Source organism: Sylvia atricapilla, chromosome 14, assembly GCF_009819655.1.
Source record: "Sylvia atricapilla isolate bSylAtr1 chromosome 14, bSylAtr1.pri, whole genome shotgun sequence".
Classification (NCBI taxonomy): Eukaryota; Metazoa; Chordata; class Aves; order Passeriformes; family Sylviidae; genus Sylvia; species Sylvia atricapilla.
In genome coordinates this window covers 16,918,714-16,938,532 of record NC_089153.1, presented here as the reverse complement: position 1 = coordinate 16,938,532, position 19,819 = coordinate 16,918,714, and the positions used below count along the sequence as shown (strand labels likewise).

The window sequence follows — 19,819 nt, the reverse complement described above, 5'->3', positions numbered from 1 at the left end:
TTTTTTTTTTTTTGTCTCTCCCAGTGGCTCTGGGTCAGAACCAACCCCTGAAAAGATTTAATTCCTTTTGTTTTGTCTCTCCCAGTGGCTCTGGGTCAGAACCAACCCCTGAAAAGATTGAATTCCCTTTTTTTTGTCTCTCCCAGTGGCTCTGGGTCGGAACCAACCCCTGAAAACATCTAATAAAAGCTTTAATTCCTTTTTTTTTGTCTCCCCCAGTGGCCCTGGGTCGGAACCAGCCGCTGAAGAAGGAGAAGCCCAAATGGAAGAGCGATTACCCCATGACGGACGGGCAGCTCCGCAGTAAGAGGGATGAATTTTGGGACACAGCCCCGGCCTTCGAGGGCAGGAAGGAGATTTGGGATGCCCTCAAAGCTGCAGCCCACGCCTTCGAGAGCAACGACCACGAGCTGGCCCAGGCCATCATCGACGGCGCCAACATCACCTTACCCCACGGTAGGTGCAGCTCCCCAGGTGAAACCAGTGATGTTCCTACCCCCAGAAATCAGATTTGGCTTCCCTGTGTCTCAGCTCCAAGCAGGATGAAGTGAATTTATAGAGGGATTAAAGAAAAGCTGTTTTTTGGGGGTTTTTTTTTGGGTTTGGTCCAGGGGATGCTCAGTTTGAGGCTGATCTCTGCAGGCAGAGTTTGGGAATTGCTGTGATTTCTTGGAGCACCTGGCATCATTTTCATTATTTCATTTCCAGTTTCTCCTGGTAAGGAAGCAGATAATTTGGGGGTTTTTTCCCCCTCCTGATTTTATGGGTTTCTTTGGCACTTGAACTGTTGGTTTTGTTTTTTTTTCTTTAAACTTTCTCTTCTGAAGAGTCTGGAAAAAAAAAAAAATCCCAAAAATCTGAGGCTGGCAATTTGCTGTTAGATCCTGTGTGAAATAAAGTGCGAGCAGAATTAGAATTAAACTGCAATGAGAATTTTGGGTACTTTGCTCTTTGTTTTGTTATTCTGAATCCTGCTGGGTGAGGTTTTTGTTCCAAGTTGTATTTCCTTGACTCCACAACACTGAAATTACCCTCTTCTAAATTCTTTATATGCTTTGTATTAATTGTTCTAGTATTAATTCTTCTAATATTAATTCTTCTAATATTAATTCTTCTTATTAATCCTTTCTATATTCTTAATAGAATATAGAAATACAGTGAAATATAGAAATACAGTGAGAGGGGCAGGAAGTTACTGATCATTTTAAGTCACCATTCAGGTAAAATGGAAATAATTAATAACTCAGAATTTTGCATTTTTGAAGGAGTTGCTGCATTGTTTTTAGTTGCTAAAATATAAATTGTCCATGCCAGGATTTATATTAATTTATATTAGTTTATAATAATTTATATTATATTAAAATGCAATTTATAGGTGGGGAAGGTGGAATAAAATACAGATTACCATTTGCTGTGGTGCCTTCCTCACATCAGGCTGCAGCCCTCAAAAATTGTCTTTAATTTTGGAAAGTTCTTCTCAGTGAGGGTCTGAGTCTGGTTTTGAGCATTCAAGAGCCTGGTAAAAATTATCTTTATCATTATTGTGATTAAAAATATTATAAAATAAGAAAATAATATTAAACTAATGAAATGATTATTAGAATTTTATAATAATTATTATAAAATAATAAGTAATTAGGATAATAGGCTATTTTATAAAATAATTGAATACTGTAAGAATATTAAAATGAGCTTTATAATGATTATTATTAGAAAATAATGCAAATCATAAAAAAACAAATATTGTTATAAAATAATAAAAATATTTTCAAATATAATTGGAGCAGTTTCCTCCTGCCTGGAACTTTGGGGGCACAGGAAAACTGAGGATGTGTCACGTGCTCTTTCAAGGCTCCCAGATTTGGGGAAAAAAAAAAAAAAAAAGGATGTGAAGTTTTAAATTTTGTTTTTTCAGCAGTTTGCTTTGAGCCCTGCCCACTGCTGGCAGGTTATAATCTGCTTTCTAAGGTCCAGATGCAGAATATTCAGAATATCTCAGAAATCCCTCAGCAGTCAAAGCTGTGTCAGGCCTGGCTCCTCACACAGGAGGAATATTTAGGATTTTTTATCATTTTTATCCAGAATGTGAAGTTTACTGGGGATATTTTTCTGCCCACAAAATTGCATGATTAATTTTTTTTTTTTTTTTATTCAGCTTTAGTGATGCTTTTGGGCATCAGCTGTTGGCAAAGTTCTCCCTGCCAGGGAGTTTTGGAGTGCCCCAGGAATTCCAATTCTTTATATTCGTGGTGGAGGAATCAAAATATTTTCCCAAGAAAATATTTCTATTTTCCTTTCTATTTAAATATTTATAAATTCCTTTCAATTGGAAGGATTTTTCACTCATTTATTGTTTTGGTTTTTTTTTTTTTTGCACAATGATGCAATTCCCACGGGCTGGGGTGTTTCCTTTCATTGCTTTGCTCTGTGTGTAGAGGCTGAAAAAGAAAAATAAAAACCCAATCTTACCCCAAAAACACCTTTGGCTGTCCCCAGGCCACAGATTCCTGAGAAAAAATAAGAACCTTGCAGGAGTTGGAGGAGTGAGAGGAGCTGGGGAGTGAGTAAGGACTGACTGACAAAATACAGATTTTGCACGGAGAGATTCGGGCTTAGCTGATGCTGCAAAAAATAAAATTTGCCTTTTTTTTTTTTTTTTTTTTTTTTTTAATTCCAGAATCCTATAGGAAAGGGAAAAAATAAAATAAAATAAAATAAAATAAAATAAATCTCTTTCTGAGGCTGCTTTCAGCCAGATCCCTCACTTGGTGTGGTGTGAGGAAGACTCTCAGCAGTGTAATTTTTCTAATGGATGCCTTTTGCTGGCTTCTGCTGGTAAAAATAGCATTTAAGAAGTATTAAATAAATAAATGAGCTAGTGGGATGGGCTTAGCACTTCTCATCTATCTTGGGTGACTCCGTGGGATGGATTTAAAAATAGAAATAACGTTATCACCGATTTATACTTCTTTTTTTTTTTTCCCTCTCCTCTTGTCTTAAAGTAGCACATCCTCCATATTTTATTAATGAGTCGATTTGACTTTAATGGAGAAGAGTTTTCCAGACTTCTCAGCTCTCAAGCAGGAAATCTTGGAGCGTGTAGTATTTTCTAATAATGTTAATGTTGAGCTGCACTTGGCCTGCAGGTCATTAATATTAATTGCAGTCTGGCTGGGGGTTAAGTGGAGTTTTTAAATTCTGGGATGGGCACTTCATGTGCTGCAGATTTCCCAGGAGGTTGGGGTTGGATCTACCTCAGGGGCTGAATATTTTCACCCTTGTGTTGTTTTGCTTTGTTGCTGAAAAATAAATTTGAAACGGCAGAAAAACTCAATTTACACTGGGGAAAGTTGTAATAAAATCCAGGTTACCTTTAATAAGTAATAAAATCCGGGTTATCTTTAACTGGTAATAAAATCCAGGTTCAGTTTAGCCTTAAACCACTCCACATCACCTTTTTCCCTGGAATATTTCCCTGGAATGCTGCGGAGAACTCAGAGGACATCACTGAAACATTCCTGCTCTGAACAGAGCGTTTTCTTCTCCTGGAGGGTGAAATATTAATTAGAAAAGCATTTTTAAAAGTCCTAAATAACAAGAAAACCCCTGAAAGCCAAGAGCAGCAGCATGGGGAAGGCACAGTGTGTTTGCCACTAATCCCTAATTCCAGCATAAAAAACCACACACCATCCCAGAATTATTTATTGTTTATTAGAATTACTTATTAGAATTATTTAGGTTGGAAAAGATTTCAGTCCCACCTTGTCACCTGAGCACTGAGTGCCACCTCCACATCTCTCAGTCACAGGTAAATCCAATATTGCCTTCACACAAAAATATAATTAACAGCAGAATTCCATCTCTGGAGCTGCCCAAATTCCAGCAGAAACACACAGCTCTGTGGAATCTGTTCCCTGGACACCTCCAGGGATGGGAACTCCACCACCACCTCTGGGTTGTGGGTGTTTTTTATCACTCATAGTCACTATAAAAGTTTACCTTTCGCTGTGCTGAAAACTCCCCTCTTTATTTATTTCTTGATGAGAATCTCCATTTATCGAGTTCCTTTGATTTGATGCTGATGGAGAACTGAGCTGTCAGTGTGTGTGTGTGTGTGCTCACAGCCCAGCCTCAGTATTGAAATTCACACAGCAACTCCCAAAATACCTGCCCCAAAACGCTATCAAATCCAGGAGGCTTTTAACACTGACCATTCCGTGGGTGCTTCCTGTAAATGAAGCAGCTCCAGAAGTGGGACTGTGTCATTTTGCAGGGTTTTTTTTGTGTGCTGGCAGTGTTGAACTTGCCTGTTGTGTGGATGAGTTGGTGATGGACTGAACCCGTACGGTGAATTTGGCTGGAGCGTCTTCAGCGTTTAAATTGAATCCCCTGTGAAAACTGCTGCCCTGAAAAGCCACGAGGTCCTTTGTGGTTTTTCTTCCTCTCGGTCCCTGAAAATTGCTGGGAATTAAAGCTTTAAGAATTGCCTTCTTGTCCAAAGAGAGGCTTTTTAATTATCATCAAAAATGATGTTTTTGATGGGTTATATCCTCCACACACGTGTAAAACGTTGCTGGACAATGTGTTTTTTCTGTGAGGATGCCAAATCCTCGCTCAGGTTTCTCTGATGCCCCTTTAAAAGGGGACTAAATGATATTTTGGTGGCTGTGGCTGTCTAATTTTAGATTCCAGCAGAGTTATGAAAGCTTTGGGAGGTCTGGCTATCAAAGCCTGTCTGTCAGTATGATCAGCAGTAGCACCAAGAGGAAAATGCAGGGCAAAAAAACTTAAGGAAACTCCAAAACCTGTAGTGAAAATCATAAAATTTACAGCTGAGCCTCCTGCTCTGTTGCTTTGGGGTATTTTTGACTAAACTCTGCTCAGGAGACGGCAGTTATTAGTTCAAGGGGAGGTTTTTCTGGCTTGTTTTTACTTCAGTTTAAAAAAAATAAAATAACAACCAACCCAAAAGGCAGGGATTAAAACCCAAAATTGCTGCTGTCTGGTGAGGAAGCAGACAAGCTGCTGCTGGCACTGAGGCCCTGTGTGCATTAGGAGAGTGCTTTTATTTTGCTTTTTCTTCTACACATCCAGGGCTATTTTTATGGGGTTTTGACGTCAAGTCCTCTCTGTAGGCTGAGCTTGGCTGAAATGGGGACTGGATACAGGGAATATTTCATAAAAGGGCTGCTTTAATCCTTCCCAGCACCCAGGGGTGCTCTGGAAAAGGGGCTGGGAGCTGCATCCCAATTTTGCTGTTTGCCACCTCGGTTTTGGCCACCCCAAACTGCTGGGTGTTCACAGCCAGGCAGGGACAGGAGTGACAGAAATGTGCCATGGCACTGCTCTGTGCTGCTGCTCCTCTGGGCTCCTCACCAGCTCTGGGGCAGCCCAGCTCAGCCCAAAATCCATTTCCTGGAGTGCAGGAGGCCAGCTCAGCCCAAAATCCATTTCCTGGAGTGCAGGAGCCCAGCTCAGCCCAAAATCCATTTCCTGGAGTGCAGGAGGCCAGCTCATCCCAAAATCCATTTCCCAGAGCAGAGGAGCCCAGCTCAGCCCAAAATCCATTTCCCAGAGCAGAGGAGCCCAGCTCAGCCCAAAATCCATTTCCCAAAGTGTGGGAGCCCAGCTCAGCCCAAAATCCATTTCCTGGAGTGCAGGAGCCCAGCTCAGCCCAAAATCCATTTCCTGGAGTGTGTGAACCCAGCTCATCCCAAAATCCATTTCCTGGAGTGTGTGAACCCAGCTCAGCCCAAAATCCATTTCCTGGAGTGTGTGAACCCAGCTCAGCCCAAAATCCATTTCCCAGAGTGAGGGAGCCCAGCTCAGCCCAAAATCCATTTCCCAGAGTGTGGAACCCAGCTCAGCCCAAAATCCATTTCCTGGAGTGGGGCAGCCCAGCTCAGCCCAAAATCCATTTCCTGGAGTGTGTGAACCCAGCTCAGCCCAAAATCCATTTCCTGGAGTGTGTGAACCCAGCTCAGCCCAAAATCCATTTCCCAGAGTGAGGGAGCCCAGCTCAGCCCAAAATCCATTTCCCAGAGTGTGGAACCCAGCTCAGCCCAAAATCCATTTCCCAGAGTGAGGGAGCCCAGCTCAGCCCAAAATCCATTTCCCAGAGTGGGGCAGTCCTGGAGCAACCCCAAAATTCCTGGAGCAGCCCTGGCTCCTCATCGAGTGTCTCCTGCTGAGGAGAAGTGTCCCCAAAGGCCACAGGAATTCCTTTTTCCACCTCAGTGAGGGATCCTGAGCTCCAGGCTGGGTGCTCCCTCCCTGGATATGGGATTATCCTGCTCCAGCTCCCACAGCCTGCTCAGGGCACAGTGGGGCAGCTCCTCCTCCTCTGCTGTCTCTTCTTTTGGTGATTCTTGGCCTTTTCTGTGTCCATCACACCTGAAAAAAAATGGTTTATTCCCTTTGGGAATGGCCATGCTTGGAGTAAAGGAGGTGCTCTGTGGTTGTGTCTCCAAATTCCTCCTTACCTCGAAAAAGAATCACTTTCCTCAACAGCCTCCTCCAAGGAAGATGCTGCTTTCCATCATTTCTGCTGTGATGAATAATTTTAAAATAGATCACAACATCCTTCCTGAGGGATGCAGAATTCCCAGTGTTTTCTTCAAGTGGAAGGAAAATGAATCAGAGCCTCGGGATGTAAAGCAGTTACGACTGGCTGGAGTATTTATATATCTCAGTGCAGGTTAGAAACTCTGAACCCTTCAAATAAAAACCCCACACTGTTGTTTTTTCCTTAAATATCTTGAACTTCTGCTCTGGCGTTTTGAAAGGTATTTTTGGGGAGTTTTGTCAACACAATTGCTTGGGCTCTTCTCTTCCCCTGTAGCTCTTGCCTCTCTGTTTCCTGTCTTGGGTTTCAGTTTGTCTTTTCTGGTGTGGGGAGGATGACTCTGCAACACTTTTCAGAAATGCTGGTTTAGGGATATTTTTAACCATTAATGCGTGGCTAGAAAAAAATTACAGCTAATTCCTTTAAAAAAAGAAAAAAAAAAAAAGAAAAAAGAAAAAAAGAAAAAAAACTCCAAAGCAACAAACTCAAGCTGGCCATGAAATGCTCATAACAAACCCAGATTTTTTGACAGAATAACAAATTCCTGATGTAGGAAGCTGCTTGTTGATCTGGGTGTTGCAGACAGGCGTGTCTGCTTTGGTGAATAATGCTCCTGTGGTATCTGGTGGTGGTCAGGACATGATGTGTGCCTTATTGAATGTCCCCCAGGAGTGGACTTTTACTTCATTATTGGCTGCTCACAGTCGTGGCTCTAAGGATCAGCTCCATCTGCCTTGCTGTCTGCTTGGGAAATGAGAACAAAGAAATACGACCTGTTTAAAATCTAAGCGGGAAATGAAGTTGAAAATGTGTTTTTTTCCCCCCCTGAGGGTTGCAGTGGGAGCACTCTGAGCCTTCCCTGGTGATCTGCAGGGATGGTTTGGAATAAATTTGGTGCTCAGGTTGGTAAATGAGGGGTTCAGCCAGCCCTTGGGTGTCTCACCTGCTTCATCCCACTCCTCCTCCGTCATCTCCACTTGATTGTGGCCAAAACATTTGGCATCTTCTGCTGGTTTGGCTTCAGGGATATAAATAATCTAACGTTGAATCTTATATGTATTTAATATTGTGTATAATAATAATAATAATTTTCTCCAAAACCAAGGCAAAGTAGTTGTTATGGCCAGAAGTGTCTGAGCCCCAGAAAGCTTCTCCCTTTAACCATTTTTGGAGCAGGTAATGCTGAGGAAATCCTACCTGAGGTGTCACAGACAACGTGGGCAGCACTCAGGAGGTGTTTTCAGTATTTTTAAATATTCCCCAGCCTCCTCAGGCTGATGACTTCCAGTCATTCACTGGGTGTGTTACAGACAGCTTGACCTCTGAAAGAATCCAGATTTTGAAGGGTTTTCTTGAACCTAGAGCTGAGAGCTGCTTTTTGCTGACAGTTATCACTGAGAAAGTTATCACTGGGGAAAAAAAAGGTTTATTTTTTTTTTTTTTCTGCTGAGCCACGTCTGAGCCCAGCCCAGAGCAAGCAACGTTTGGTTTGTAGCTTTATTGCAAACAAAACCTGCAGCAAAGTGAACTCTTGTGTTTCCATCTGTGTTTTGACTACCTGAAACTGCACGGGAACAATGAAACCTCCAAGGTGCTTTTAATAATTCCTGAGTGATCAGGGAAGGTCACAGCTACAGCAAAGGCTTGAATTTTTAACCTTTCTGGGCTCTCACCATCTGCTCAGGGCATGAGGCAGCACCAACGTTCAATCTTCCACCTTTGTGCTTAATCAATCCTTTTTCCTCTGGTGGTTTTTTTCATTATTGTTTTAGATTTTTTTAAATTAAGATTGTTATTTTAGATTTTTTCCACTCTGAAGGAGCAGCAGCAGCGTGGAGGTGAGGAGCAAATAAAGCCTCAGATCTTCCTGTCACCTCCTTTAATCCCCTCCACCCCCAGTGCCTTGTGCTGCAGGTTTATTTTCAGATGGGTGATGGGGGGAATTTGTTCAATTTGAGTTTTCCCACCTCTTGTTCTCCCTGCAAGCAGCTGGGAGAGAACTCCACACTCAAAAAAAACCAACTTTTATCTGATGTTCAGTCTAAGGGGTCATCGCTGCTGCTGCTTCACCTGGAGCTTCAGCAAGTGCTGTAGCAGCCCAGATTTCCTTCCACTTGGAGCTCGGATTAAACTCTCTGAAATCTCACTTTGAGCACTGGTGGGCAGGGGATTGTTTGGAGGCTGAACAACAGTCTCCATCAAAGCCAACTTTTATTTGGTGTTCAGTCTGAGTGGTCGTCGCTGCTTCACCTGGAGCTTCAACAAGTGTTTTATCAGCCCAGATTTCCTTCCAGCTCCACACAGAGCTGGGATTAAACTCTCTGAAATCTCATTTTGAGCCCTCCCTGATGGGCAGGGGATTGTTTGGAGGCTGAACTCCCCACCTGGAGGGCACAGGAGGTGGAGCAGCTCCAGGTCTGTGCTCACCAGGTGCTGCTGGAACATCCCAACCTGTCGTGGTCAGGCTGTGCCTCTTCTGTCTCTGCAATTCCCTGGAAGGAGCTTGGAGCCAGGGAACAGGGACAGGAGGAGAGGGAACACCTCAGGCTGGGCCAGGGGAGGCTCAGGGGGGACAGCAGCAGGAATTTCTCCATGGAAAGGGCGCTCAGGAATGGGAACTGCCCAGGGAGGTTTGGATCCCCATCCCTGGAGTGTCGCAGGAATTCCTGGACACTTGGTAAACTTCCAGGGATAAAATCTGTCTGTGTCAGTGGTTGGCAAGGGAAAGGAGATCTCTGTCCCGTGGATGATGTGAGCCTCCTGTTTGGTTTTCCCTTGGAGCCGTGTCAGCTGTGGGATTTGGGCTGCTCAGGGCCGCGTGGTCACTCTGCATTTACGGGAACAGCAGCCTAAAACAATCAGTGGTGACCAAGGCAGTGACAACCCCTGCAAACCTGGCTTCAGCCTCACCCTGAGCAGTGGCCTGGGCACTCACACACTGTGCTCAGAGGGATGCCATGCAGCCTCAGCTGATGATGATATTCTGCTTTTCCTTTTCTCCTCCAAAACCCTCCAGCCCCTTGAAGAAGCTCGATCATGCAGAACAGCAAATGTAAATGAAGAGGATACACAGAGAAGCTCTTTTACCAACCATTTTATTTTAAAATTTTTATCTAAGAAGCCTGTCTAGACAGGCATCTATTTTCATGACATGCAAAGCAGAGTAGTAGATGAATACTTCATTAGCAAAACGACTTGTCATCTTTGAACCCCGATGGAACATCTCTTGGAAGCTGTTCCTTCCATGCAATCTCGGATCCAAGTTTTGCAGGGATGTGGAAGTGGCAGTACATATGGTGTTGGTAACACGACAACTGCCGAGCATTAATGCATAATTACTTGATTTCTCAAAGCCATTGAGGTGCACAGGCTGGAGGAATCGGAGCTCTGGTGAAGCTGTTTTAGGGAGGGATTTGGTCCTTGGTGGAAGTTACACTGGGAAATTTGGAGTTCCTAGTGTAGGTCCCTTCTTCCCTGCTCCCCCATTGTCCATCAGGTGAGAGGGGTGGGGGCACAGATTGCAGCTCCTCTGACAGGATTGCCACTGCTGCTGTTGGAATCAGGGTGGTTTTTAAGAGGAATTTGGTTCAGGGCCCTGAGCAGCTCTTCCCAAAGTGTCCCCTCCCTGTTCCCTGTGCTGATCCCTCTGCTCTCCCTCTCCACACGCTCAGGGTTGCACACCTGGGAGCTGTGGCTAAAATCTGAACAGGAGTGGCTCATTTAGCAGAAATCCCTCTGTTTCAGAAGGCTGTGTTAATTATCTTTCACTTTCAGCCTAGTTAATTAGCGCTAATGAATGAAGTGATGCTAGTGCTCTGCTGTGATAAAGGGAGAGAGGATCAACAAGCCCAGTGATGCACATGGCAAATTTTTCCCCAAATTTGGGTTGGAAGGGACCTTAAAGCTCATCCAGTCCCACTCCCTGCCGTGAGCAGGGACACCTTCCACTATCCCAGCTTTTTCCAACGTGGCCCTGGACAATTCCAGGGATGGGGCAGCCACAGTTTCTCTGGACAATCTGTTCAGTGTTAGGAACCTGTTCAGTTAGAGCTCACCCTGACCTGCCCTGTGTTAGGCTGAGTTCTGCTCAGTTTGAGGCAGGGTGGCTTGGGATCTTTGAGGGATCTTTGGTTGGATTCTCCAGCTGGGATTTGCTCTTTTAAAAGTTTTATTTTGGTATGAACGGCATGAGGAAAAAACTTCTCTCTGTGGAGAGTGGCAGAGCCCAGGGAGGCTGTGGAATTCCCTCTCTGGAGACATCCCAAACCCACCTGGATGTGTCACACCTGCCTGGGTGACCTCCAGAGGTCCCTCCTCTTCTGTGACTGCAGGAAAAGCAGCTGAGGTTGGGGAGGGTGTCAGAGTCTCCTCATTTCCCCCCATTTTTAATTTCAATCCCTGTGTGTCTCGTGCCACTGGGCACAAGTGAGGATGAGCCACAATGAACAGCTCCTGGAGCTCCTGCTGCCTCTGGGAGTTGTTCTCCAGCATGGAATGGAGGGTTTTGGTTTGGGAAGACAGGTATTGGCAGGGAAAGCTGGAATTTCCCTTGGAATCAGAGCCACAGTGAGCTGCTCCTGGGAGCTCCTGCTGCCTCTGGGAGTTGTTCTCCAGCATGGAATGGAGCCAGACCAATAATGTTCCCATAATGGAAGAGCTGCTTCTCCATGGATTCAAAATGAGAATTATTAAATGCTTCATGCCCATTATGTGCAAACCCCACTCCTGAAGGAGCTGCAGTGACAGAGGGAGGCTGGGGATGAGAGCAGAGCCCTGCTTTAGGATCCAAACCTTTCTCCAGGAGCTTTCTGGCAGCTCAAATTTGCATAACCCATGGAAATTTCCTGTGGAAGAAGCACAGGAGGGGGTTTAAGTGGGTGGTTTATTATCAAATGTTTCCCCCATACCATCAGTTCCTTTATTTTTCTCTGCACTCAGTGCAAGGCACTGACCTGCACGAGCATTCCCACCCATTTCCCTCTGGAAAACAGCAAAGCCACGCTGGTAACAGCAGCCTTGGACACTTGCAGGGATGAATGGAGCAGGATTGAGTCAGGAAGAGCTTTTTTGGTGTGAATTCCTCCCAGTCTGGAGGGGAGTGGAACAGAGCACTGGTGTGTTTGCTCTTGTCCCAGCCCTGCTCCCTCCACCTCTCCCACCTGCTCCTGATGTCAGCACAGGGAATTTCCTCCTTAAAAAACCTTGTGTTTCCCAGCCCAGACCTGGAATCAGCAGCTAATAAAGAGAGAATTCAGGTTTTCTGCCTCATCTTTGCTCCTTGGGATCTGCTCTGCTCTAAGACCCAGAGACCCTTTTGTTTTCCTACTGAATTTCAGGCATTGGTGATTTATACTGGGTCCAAATCAATACTCCACAGGTGGAACCCCAATTTATTCAGCAGTCCAGGCTCAGCTTGGCTTTGGAGTGGGGATTTTCAGTCAGAAAAAAACAACTGAACCAGCTGCTCCTTGGGCAAATGTGTTACACACAGGCAAGTCTCCTTAAATTAGCTGAGTCTCGCTGCAATGCTGCATTTTGGGTGCTGTTGTCTTAATTTCTCTTCCTGCAGCAAATCTGTCTGAGGGGAGGGGAAAAAAGAAAAAACATGGGAATCTGCTCAGTTCTTAAATTTGGGGTGTTTCTGAGCAATGCTCCTCAAAATTGCTCTAAAACTTGGAGGCCCTTTATGAACAGAAAACAAGAATTTTCCTGAAGGGAATGGCGTGCACCTGAAGGAAATGCCAAAATGCTTTTTCAAATGCATTAAAACCTCTTGTGTTTTCAGGTGAGTGTGATTTGCTGGGCTGAATAACTCCTGCAGAAGTTGTCCTTCTTGTCATTGAAATCTCTTAAATTGTTGATCCTGCAGGAGGATAAATAAACTCTGAACTGCTTAGGGCTTGAAGCAGTATTTTAACCAATCTTTTTTAGCCTTTTCCCTTCCAAATCCAGTGAAATATCCTCATAATCTTCACAAAACAAAGTAATTTTTTTTTCCTGGCTGGCAAAGCAATTAACTTCAAAATCTTCCTGTTCCTTCTGCTTGATGATCACATCTGCTTATTTTTCCCCTCTGAAATTCTCAAGCTGTCTCCTACCTGTCCTACCTGGATAACAACCAACAAGAAGCTTTGCCTTGTAGCTCCTTCCAGAATTCCTCACTCTCCAAGCCCGTGTTAGTTCTGAAATATTAAAATAATCCCATCTGCTTTTTGGGTTTGTTTTTTTTTTTGGTGGTTTTTTTTTTTTTTTTTTTTTTTTTTTTTTTTTTTTTTTTTTTTTTTTTTTTGTATTGTATATTCCTGTCTGCTACCCTTCCTTTCCTGCTGCTTTCCTCCCCTGGAATCTGCCCCTTCCAGGGGTTTCTTTGGATGATGCAGCAGTGGAAACTCCAATCCTCGAGGTTTTGGCACCTGAACCTGCTCAGGTTTGGGGAGGGAAAGGGAAATCAGGCTCAGTTGGGATGTGGGATGGTTTTTCCTGCAGCTCTGAGCATTTCTGTGCTGCCTTTTCCTCCTCTGGGTCGAGGAGGCTGCATCCTTCCTGCTGGCCTAAGGAACAGAAAAACCTAAAAAAATAAATTATTTCTCTCTTGTTTTTCACTTTCTCCTAAAAACTTGATATTCTTTTAGTGCCCTTTCTAGCTAAATGTGGTCCAAGCTGCTGTATCCTGCAGGAAGGATCAGAAATGGGATTTTCAGCGAGAACAGCAAAGTTAGGACGTGGTTTCTAGTTGGGATCTTTGATTTCCTGGGATATTTTGTTAGAACACCAATGTCAGGAGATGTTCCCAGGTTGGGATATTTGATTTCTTGGGATTTTTTTTAGAACAGCAATGTCAGGAGTGTTTCCTAGTTGGGATCTTTGATTTCCTGGGATTTTCAGTTAGATCAGCAATGTCAGGAGGTGTTCCCAGGTTGGGATATTTGGGGACATTTTCAGCAGGAGGACTGAAGGCTGGGATTCCTCCTGAGGTTTGCAATAACCTGTTCTTACATTAACACTTTGTCAGAAACCATTTCTCAGTCTGGGATGGGGCCGTGAGCTTTTATTGGCAGGAGCTTTCTGCTGCTGTGTCTTTTTTCCTATTTATATAATTTTTATTTTAGCTGCAGACCTCCAAGTGAGCTGCTGTTGGAGAGGATTTGTTTTGATATTGCTGATCTGATGATGATTAAGGAATCCAGTGTTTATAGCATCAGCTTTGACCTCCCTGTTAGTTCAGCTGGGCACCCAGATAAATGATGAAGAAATTCCTCAGCAAGCTCCCCCCACGTTGTTGAAAATTAACTCTTGGAGGTGCTCTTCTAAAGCTGATGCAGTCTTTTTAAGAGAAATGGCTTCTGAAGAAATTTTAGCTGCTTTAGCTCCATTGAAAGGCTGTTGAGGTTTAGATTTTGGCTTGTTTTTTAGCAGCAAAATTGTTTGTGTGTCTGGAATTTAGTCCTGGGACATTTAGCAAAGAGATGAGGAGTGAAATGAATGTGGTAAAACAAAACTGAAGTGTGGAAACATCAGGCTCGAGTCTGTAAATGACAAAGAACCATAAAAGAGTTTGGGTCCAACACAGCTTTGAGAAAAGTTGATTTGCTCTGAAATTCATTAATGGTAAAACATTGTAATGAGTTGGTGTAATTTATTTAGTTTTATTTCCTTTTTTTTTTTTGTTCTCTCATAAATCTCAGAGCACAGATGCCTTGGTGCTGCCTGTACAGAGAGAAAGCTTAAAACACTGATCTTTTGATTGATTTCTTCTGTGTGTTTTCACAAACACAAATTATCCTTAAAGAAGAGGATTTTTATCCTAAAGATTTCCAGCAGAAGATGCTGCTGTTACACTGGGCTGGGTGACACCACATATCCCTGAGTTAGAATTTCATATTGTGGTCATTTTGCTGATCAAACAGCAAAGTTTAAGACAACTCAGTGTCAGCATGATTAAAAAAACTCCAAATAAAAAACCCCCTTAGTTTCTAACAAGGAGCACTTGGCTGTTGTGTGCAGAACAGAGTCAAAGAGGTTTTTAATATTCTGTAGCTCAAGGACTTGGCTCCTCTTCAAACATTCCCAGCTCCACAAGGATGGGTGATTTGGCAAGTGACTGTGCCCCTCTAGGGGCAGAAATGTGGAAATTGGTTCTGCAGGTGAATTCAGACCTGGGGAGAGGGGCTTTAACCTCAGTGAGAAGGGATTCCTGCTGGGATTCGGGATGCAGCTCCCTCAGTTTCCCAGGCTCTGCTTTCAGCCTTCTCAGCCTTGAATCCTTAAAACAGCACAGAAAAATGTGCTGCTGCTTTTGTAGGGTACTGCTTGAAAATCTGTCTTATCAAGTAAAAAGCTATTTGATCAAGTAAAAATCTGTTTGATAAAGTAAAAAAAAAATCTATTTGATAAAGTTGCACTGTGAAAAAACTCCGCCTGTATTTGGTACTTCAGCATGTGGGAGAATTCCTGAGCACCCAGGTCATCCAGATTTTCCCAGGGGAGTTTGGGGAAATAAAAATCCCTTCCTGACACTCCAGGGCTTGGAAAATGTGGGAGTCAGAGAATCCTGGTGTTAGTGCTGGAGCTGCAGCCCTGGGTGGCCGTGTTTGTTTGTCCTGGCAGTGCTCACTGCAACACTCCAAAAACCATCGCAGCAGTCTGGGGATGTTTGAGAAGTGACAAAATCCTCCTTTCACGGTGCTCTCCTGCATTCCCACAGCTCAGGGGGGCAGCAGGAATTGGTGCAAAGTGGCTTTTGCTGGACCTGAACCTTAACCCTGCTGCTGCTGAAAGATTCCTCCTGGGAATGACACAGTGGGAGCACATCCTCGTCCCTCCTCCCTGCTTTGGGGCTTTCTCTGCAGGGAAGGGCTGTTTGCTGTGTAGAGGAGGTGCTTTTATCTCTACCCCGAGTTTCTGGATGCAGACAAGGTGGGGCACTGATGATTTTGGTCTGGTCCTTTAAAACTTTCCATGTTTTCAGGTGAGTGTGGCTGTATTTGCTTGACTGAATAATTCCTGCAGAAGTTGTCCTTCGTGTCATTGAGATCTCTCAAATTGTTGGTCCTGCAGGAGGATAAGTAAGACCAAAATTTGGACTGCTTAGGGGTGGAAGCAGTATTTTAACCAATCTTTTTTAGCCTTTTCCCTTCCAAATCCAGTGAAATATCCTCACAATCTTCATAAAACAAAGCTTTTTTTTCTTTTTGTGGCTGGCAAAGCAATTAACTTCAAAACCTTCCAGAGCGGCCAAAACAGAAGGTGAAAACAGAGCGACAGCTCCGTTTTATGCTTTAAAGCCTAAATTCCAAACTCACCTCTCGTGTGATTAAACAACAAGGCCAAAACTTCCCGGAGTGACCACACCAGTGTGAAATATTCCACGAGTTCCCACTGATTTTAATTTTTTCTTTATTTTTTTCCCCTTTTTTTTTTCCTCTCCTCAAGGTGCTCTCACCGAGTGCTACGATGAGCTGGGCAACCGCTACCAGCTGCCTGTCTACTGCCTGGCACCTCCCATCAACATGATCGAGGAGAAGGGTGACCTGGAGACTCTGGACATCCCTGAGCCCCCTCCCAATTCCGGGCACGAGTGCCAGCTGCGCCTGCGCCTGTCCACGGGCAAAGACCTGAAGCTGCTGGTGCGCAGCATGGACACCGTGTACCACATGAAGCGGCGGCTGCACGCCGTGGAGGGAGTGGAGCCGGGCAGCCAGCGCTGGTTCTTCTCCGGGAGGCCCTTGGCAGACAAAATGAAACTGGAGGAGCTGAAAATCCCAAAGGACTACGTGGTGCAAGTCATCGTGAGCCAGCCCTTAGCCAATCCCACCCCGGTGGAAAACTGAGTTTTTATTTTGCCCACCCCCCCCTCTGCTCGGTTCTTCTCTTGGCCGCCGTCGCTGTTTTGTGGGGTTTGTTTTCACTGCCCTCTCTTCTTCTTCTGGTGGGTTTTTGGGGGTTTTTTGGGGGGGGAGGTGTTGTCCTGCTCGTGGATGGGTTGGCGAGGAATGACCAGCAAAAAACGAAAAAATTCCATCTGTGATGGAGATCTGCAAAAAAACGTGAAAGATGTGACCTGGTCTCCAGGGTTGGGCTGATCTCGTATTGAACATGACAGCAAGAGGAACGGGGCAAAGGAAGGGAAGAGAGGCAGAAAAGAGATTGTTCACTTATTTAACGATCCTGAAACTGCCAGGGGTGTCCTGATCCGTGAGGCCGGAGCAACGGAGAGCACTTTTATTTAAAAAACACCAACTTGGAAGCGAATGGATGTCTCCAGTTCCGTATCAGCAGCACACGCAGTTCCTCGGGAAGGAGCCGGTCACGGGGATCCCTCCGGCTGTGCCCGGGCTCAGCCAGCCCTGGGCAGTGCAGCTGGGCTGGGCTTTGCTCTCTGGCAGCTCCTGGTGACGCTCACACCAGGGAATTGTACATTCCAAGGTGGCAGGGACAGCCCTGTGCCACCGCTGGCTCCGAGCCGCCGCGCTCCGAGCCTCAGGCAATAACCCAGCCCTGGCTGCTCTCTGCTCTGCTGTCCTTTATTTCCCTGCCCCAGCCCTCACTCAGCCTCACCTCCTGCCCCCCGGGCCCCTGAGTCTGTGCCTGCTGAATTGCTGTCCCTCCCAAAACTGAGAGGCTGTGCTCAGCTGAGTGGTGCTGAGAGGGGCAGCCCCTGTGCCCCACAGCATCCCTGCGCCAGGTGAGGCTGCAGGTGCTCCCAGTGCCACGGACTGCAGCTCCCTGTGCTTCCCTGCAGGGCTCAGAGCATGGATTGCAGCTCTCCCTGCTTCCCTGCAGGGCTCAGAGCATGGATTGCAGCTCTCCATGCTTCCCTGCAGGGCTCAGAGCATGGATTGCAGCTCCCTGTGCTTTCCTGCAGGGCTCAGAGCATGGATTGCAGCTCTCCCTGCTTCCCTGCAGGGCTCAGAGCATGGATTGCAGCTCTCCCTGCTTCCCTGCAGGGCTCAGAGCATGGATTGCAGCTCTCCATGCTTCCCTGCAGGGCTCAGAGCGTGGATTGCAGCTCTCCATGCTTCCCTGCAGGGCTCAGAGCATGGATTGCAGCTCTCCATGCTTCCCTGCAGGGCTCAGAGCATGGATTGCAGCTCTCCATGCTTCCCTGCAGGGCTCAGAGCATGGATTGCAGCTCCCCTGCAGGGCTCAGAGTGTGGATTGCAGCTCTCCATGCTTTCCTGGAGGGCTCAGAGCATGGATTGCAGCTCTCCATGCTTCCCTGCAGGGCTCAGAGTGTGGATTGCAGCTCTCCATGCTTCCCTGCAGGGCTCAGAGTGTGGATTGCAGCTCTCCATGCTTCCCTGCAGGGCTCAGAGCGTGGATTGCAGCTCTCCATGCTTCCCTGCAGGGCTCAGAGCATGGATTGCAGCTCCCTGTGCTTTCCTGCAGGGCTCAGAGTGTGGATTGCAGCTCTCCATGCTTCCCTGCAGGGCTCAGAGCATGGATTGCAGCTCTCCATGCTTCCCTGCAGGGCTCAGAGTGTGGATTGCAGCTCCCCTGCAGGGCACAGAGCATGGAGATGGTGAGGATGCAGCTTTTTGGGGTGTCACTTTTGGGGGCAGCCACCAGCCCTGGAGCTGTGGTGACTCCCCAGGACAGCTGGAGGTGTCCTCACCAGCTCTGGGCTCCCCCATTTCCCTTCAGAATGTACCAGGGGCCCTTTCAGCAGGTGACAATTCCTTTTGTAGTCTCAGAGATGATTTTGGGGCTGGGGGATGCAGTTTGTTCCCCCAGCTGCAGCTGCTCTGCTGCCCCTGCCTTTGGTGGAGATCAAGGCCCTGCTCTTCTCATCATCATTTCTGTTTGCTTGGGGTTGAAGCCATCATGGAAATCACTTTCTTCCTAGGTCAAAGGTGCTCTTAATATGGGAAGAGCAGATTTTTTTTTTTTAATTATTATTATTTTCCTGGTTTCTGTCTTCCCTCTGTGAATTAAGTGAAACCTGGGGGATTTCCCTTGACAATTTTGAACTTCTGCTCCTTCAGTAGTTCCACAGAAATCAAATTGCTGGCGCTCAGGAACTCTGAGGGAGTTCTGGCACCAGAGTCAGGGTGATCAGGGACATCCCAGGAGGTGGAAGCAGAATTTCATTGATGGCTGGGAAACAGAGCCACGTTTTGTTTGCATTTCCCACCCCACCCTGCCCAACTCCAGCTTTTTTTGGTCCTCATTTTGTACCAAACCTGGGGGTTTTTTAACAGCTCCACTGGCCCCACTTGGTGCAGGATGCCTGAAATGCAGTGGCAGAGCTGCAGAAAGGAAAATGAGTTCTCTGTTTTCATAATCACCAAAGTGACTTGCTTTGCTTTGCTTTTTTTTCTTCTTCTCTCTCTTTTTTTTTTTTTTTTTTTTTTATTCCTTTATTTTTAAAGGTGAAAATGAGCTGATCAATACTAACCTAGAACAAGTTTTCTATCGTGGAGGTTTGGTTTTTTCTAAAGCAAATTTGATTTACTGTACTTGAGGGTTTTTTTGCAGCCAAATCTTTTGCATTCCAGGGGAGGGGGAAATATTTACTACGTAAAAAAGCCCAAAATGTCTCATGGGTTTTCCCTGGGCATAGGATGAGCTCATGCCAGGAGGACACTACTTGTCTTATAAGGCATAATTTATATATCTGGATAAATGCTCTTTATGGTGTCATTTCCCTCCTGGAAACACGAGAAATCCTGATGGATTAAGGAGGAGCAAACCTGGAGCTGTGAACACTAAAACACCACTTTCTTTTAATTTTTTTTTTATTATTATTTTTTTTGTAGGATCCTTTTTCTATTTTTAATCTTTTTTTTTTCTATTTTCATTCAGGCAATTCATCACCAGGTGCTGGTTTTGAGATGTAGGGGCTGGGATTGCTCCTTCTGAGCTGGGGAAGGCTCAGTTTTGTGACACTGTTGCAGATGATCATGTTTTATATTAATTGCTTTTGTGGCAGGGAGAGAAGGTGATGCTCTGAAGGCCACGTTGTGAGTGGGTTCTGACTAGAACAGAGACTTTGTTCATGAAAATTCTCTTGGAACAGCCTCCCCCTCCTTAATCACATCTCAAACCCTGAAAGGATTCAATGGTGAAATGCTTTTAGAGGTGACAGTGAAGACTTGGACCCTCTCTGTGTAAAGTGACAGCAGTGCTGAGCACGTGCTCTGCAGAAACACAGTCCTACAGGATTTCTATCAGGGAAGAACTTTCAAATTTCAAAATGCCTGTTAAAGATATCAGTAACAAGCTGCAAAGGCACGTGGCTGATGGGGCCACACA

The 19,819-nt window shown here is 45.4% G+C and overlaps 1 protein-coding gene across 1 annotated transcript in view; it reads left to right on the top strand.

Annotated features, from left to right (window-relative positions):
- The window catches only part of UBTD2 (ubiquitin domain containing 2), a 39,504-nt gene extending 23,032 nt beyond the window's left edge, over window positions 1-16,472 (top strand). Inside the window, exons 2-3 of the mRNA XM_066329392.1 lie at window positions 220-456; window positions 15,998-16,472. Of these exons, the coding sequence (XP_066185489.1) occupies window positions 220-456; window positions 15,998-16,395 (635 nt within the window). The 3' untranslated portion in view covers window positions 16,396-16,472. The remainder of the gene's footprint in view (window positions 1-219; window positions 457-15,997) is intronic.
- The last annotated feature ends 3,347 nt before the right edge of the window (window positions 16,473-19,819 follow it).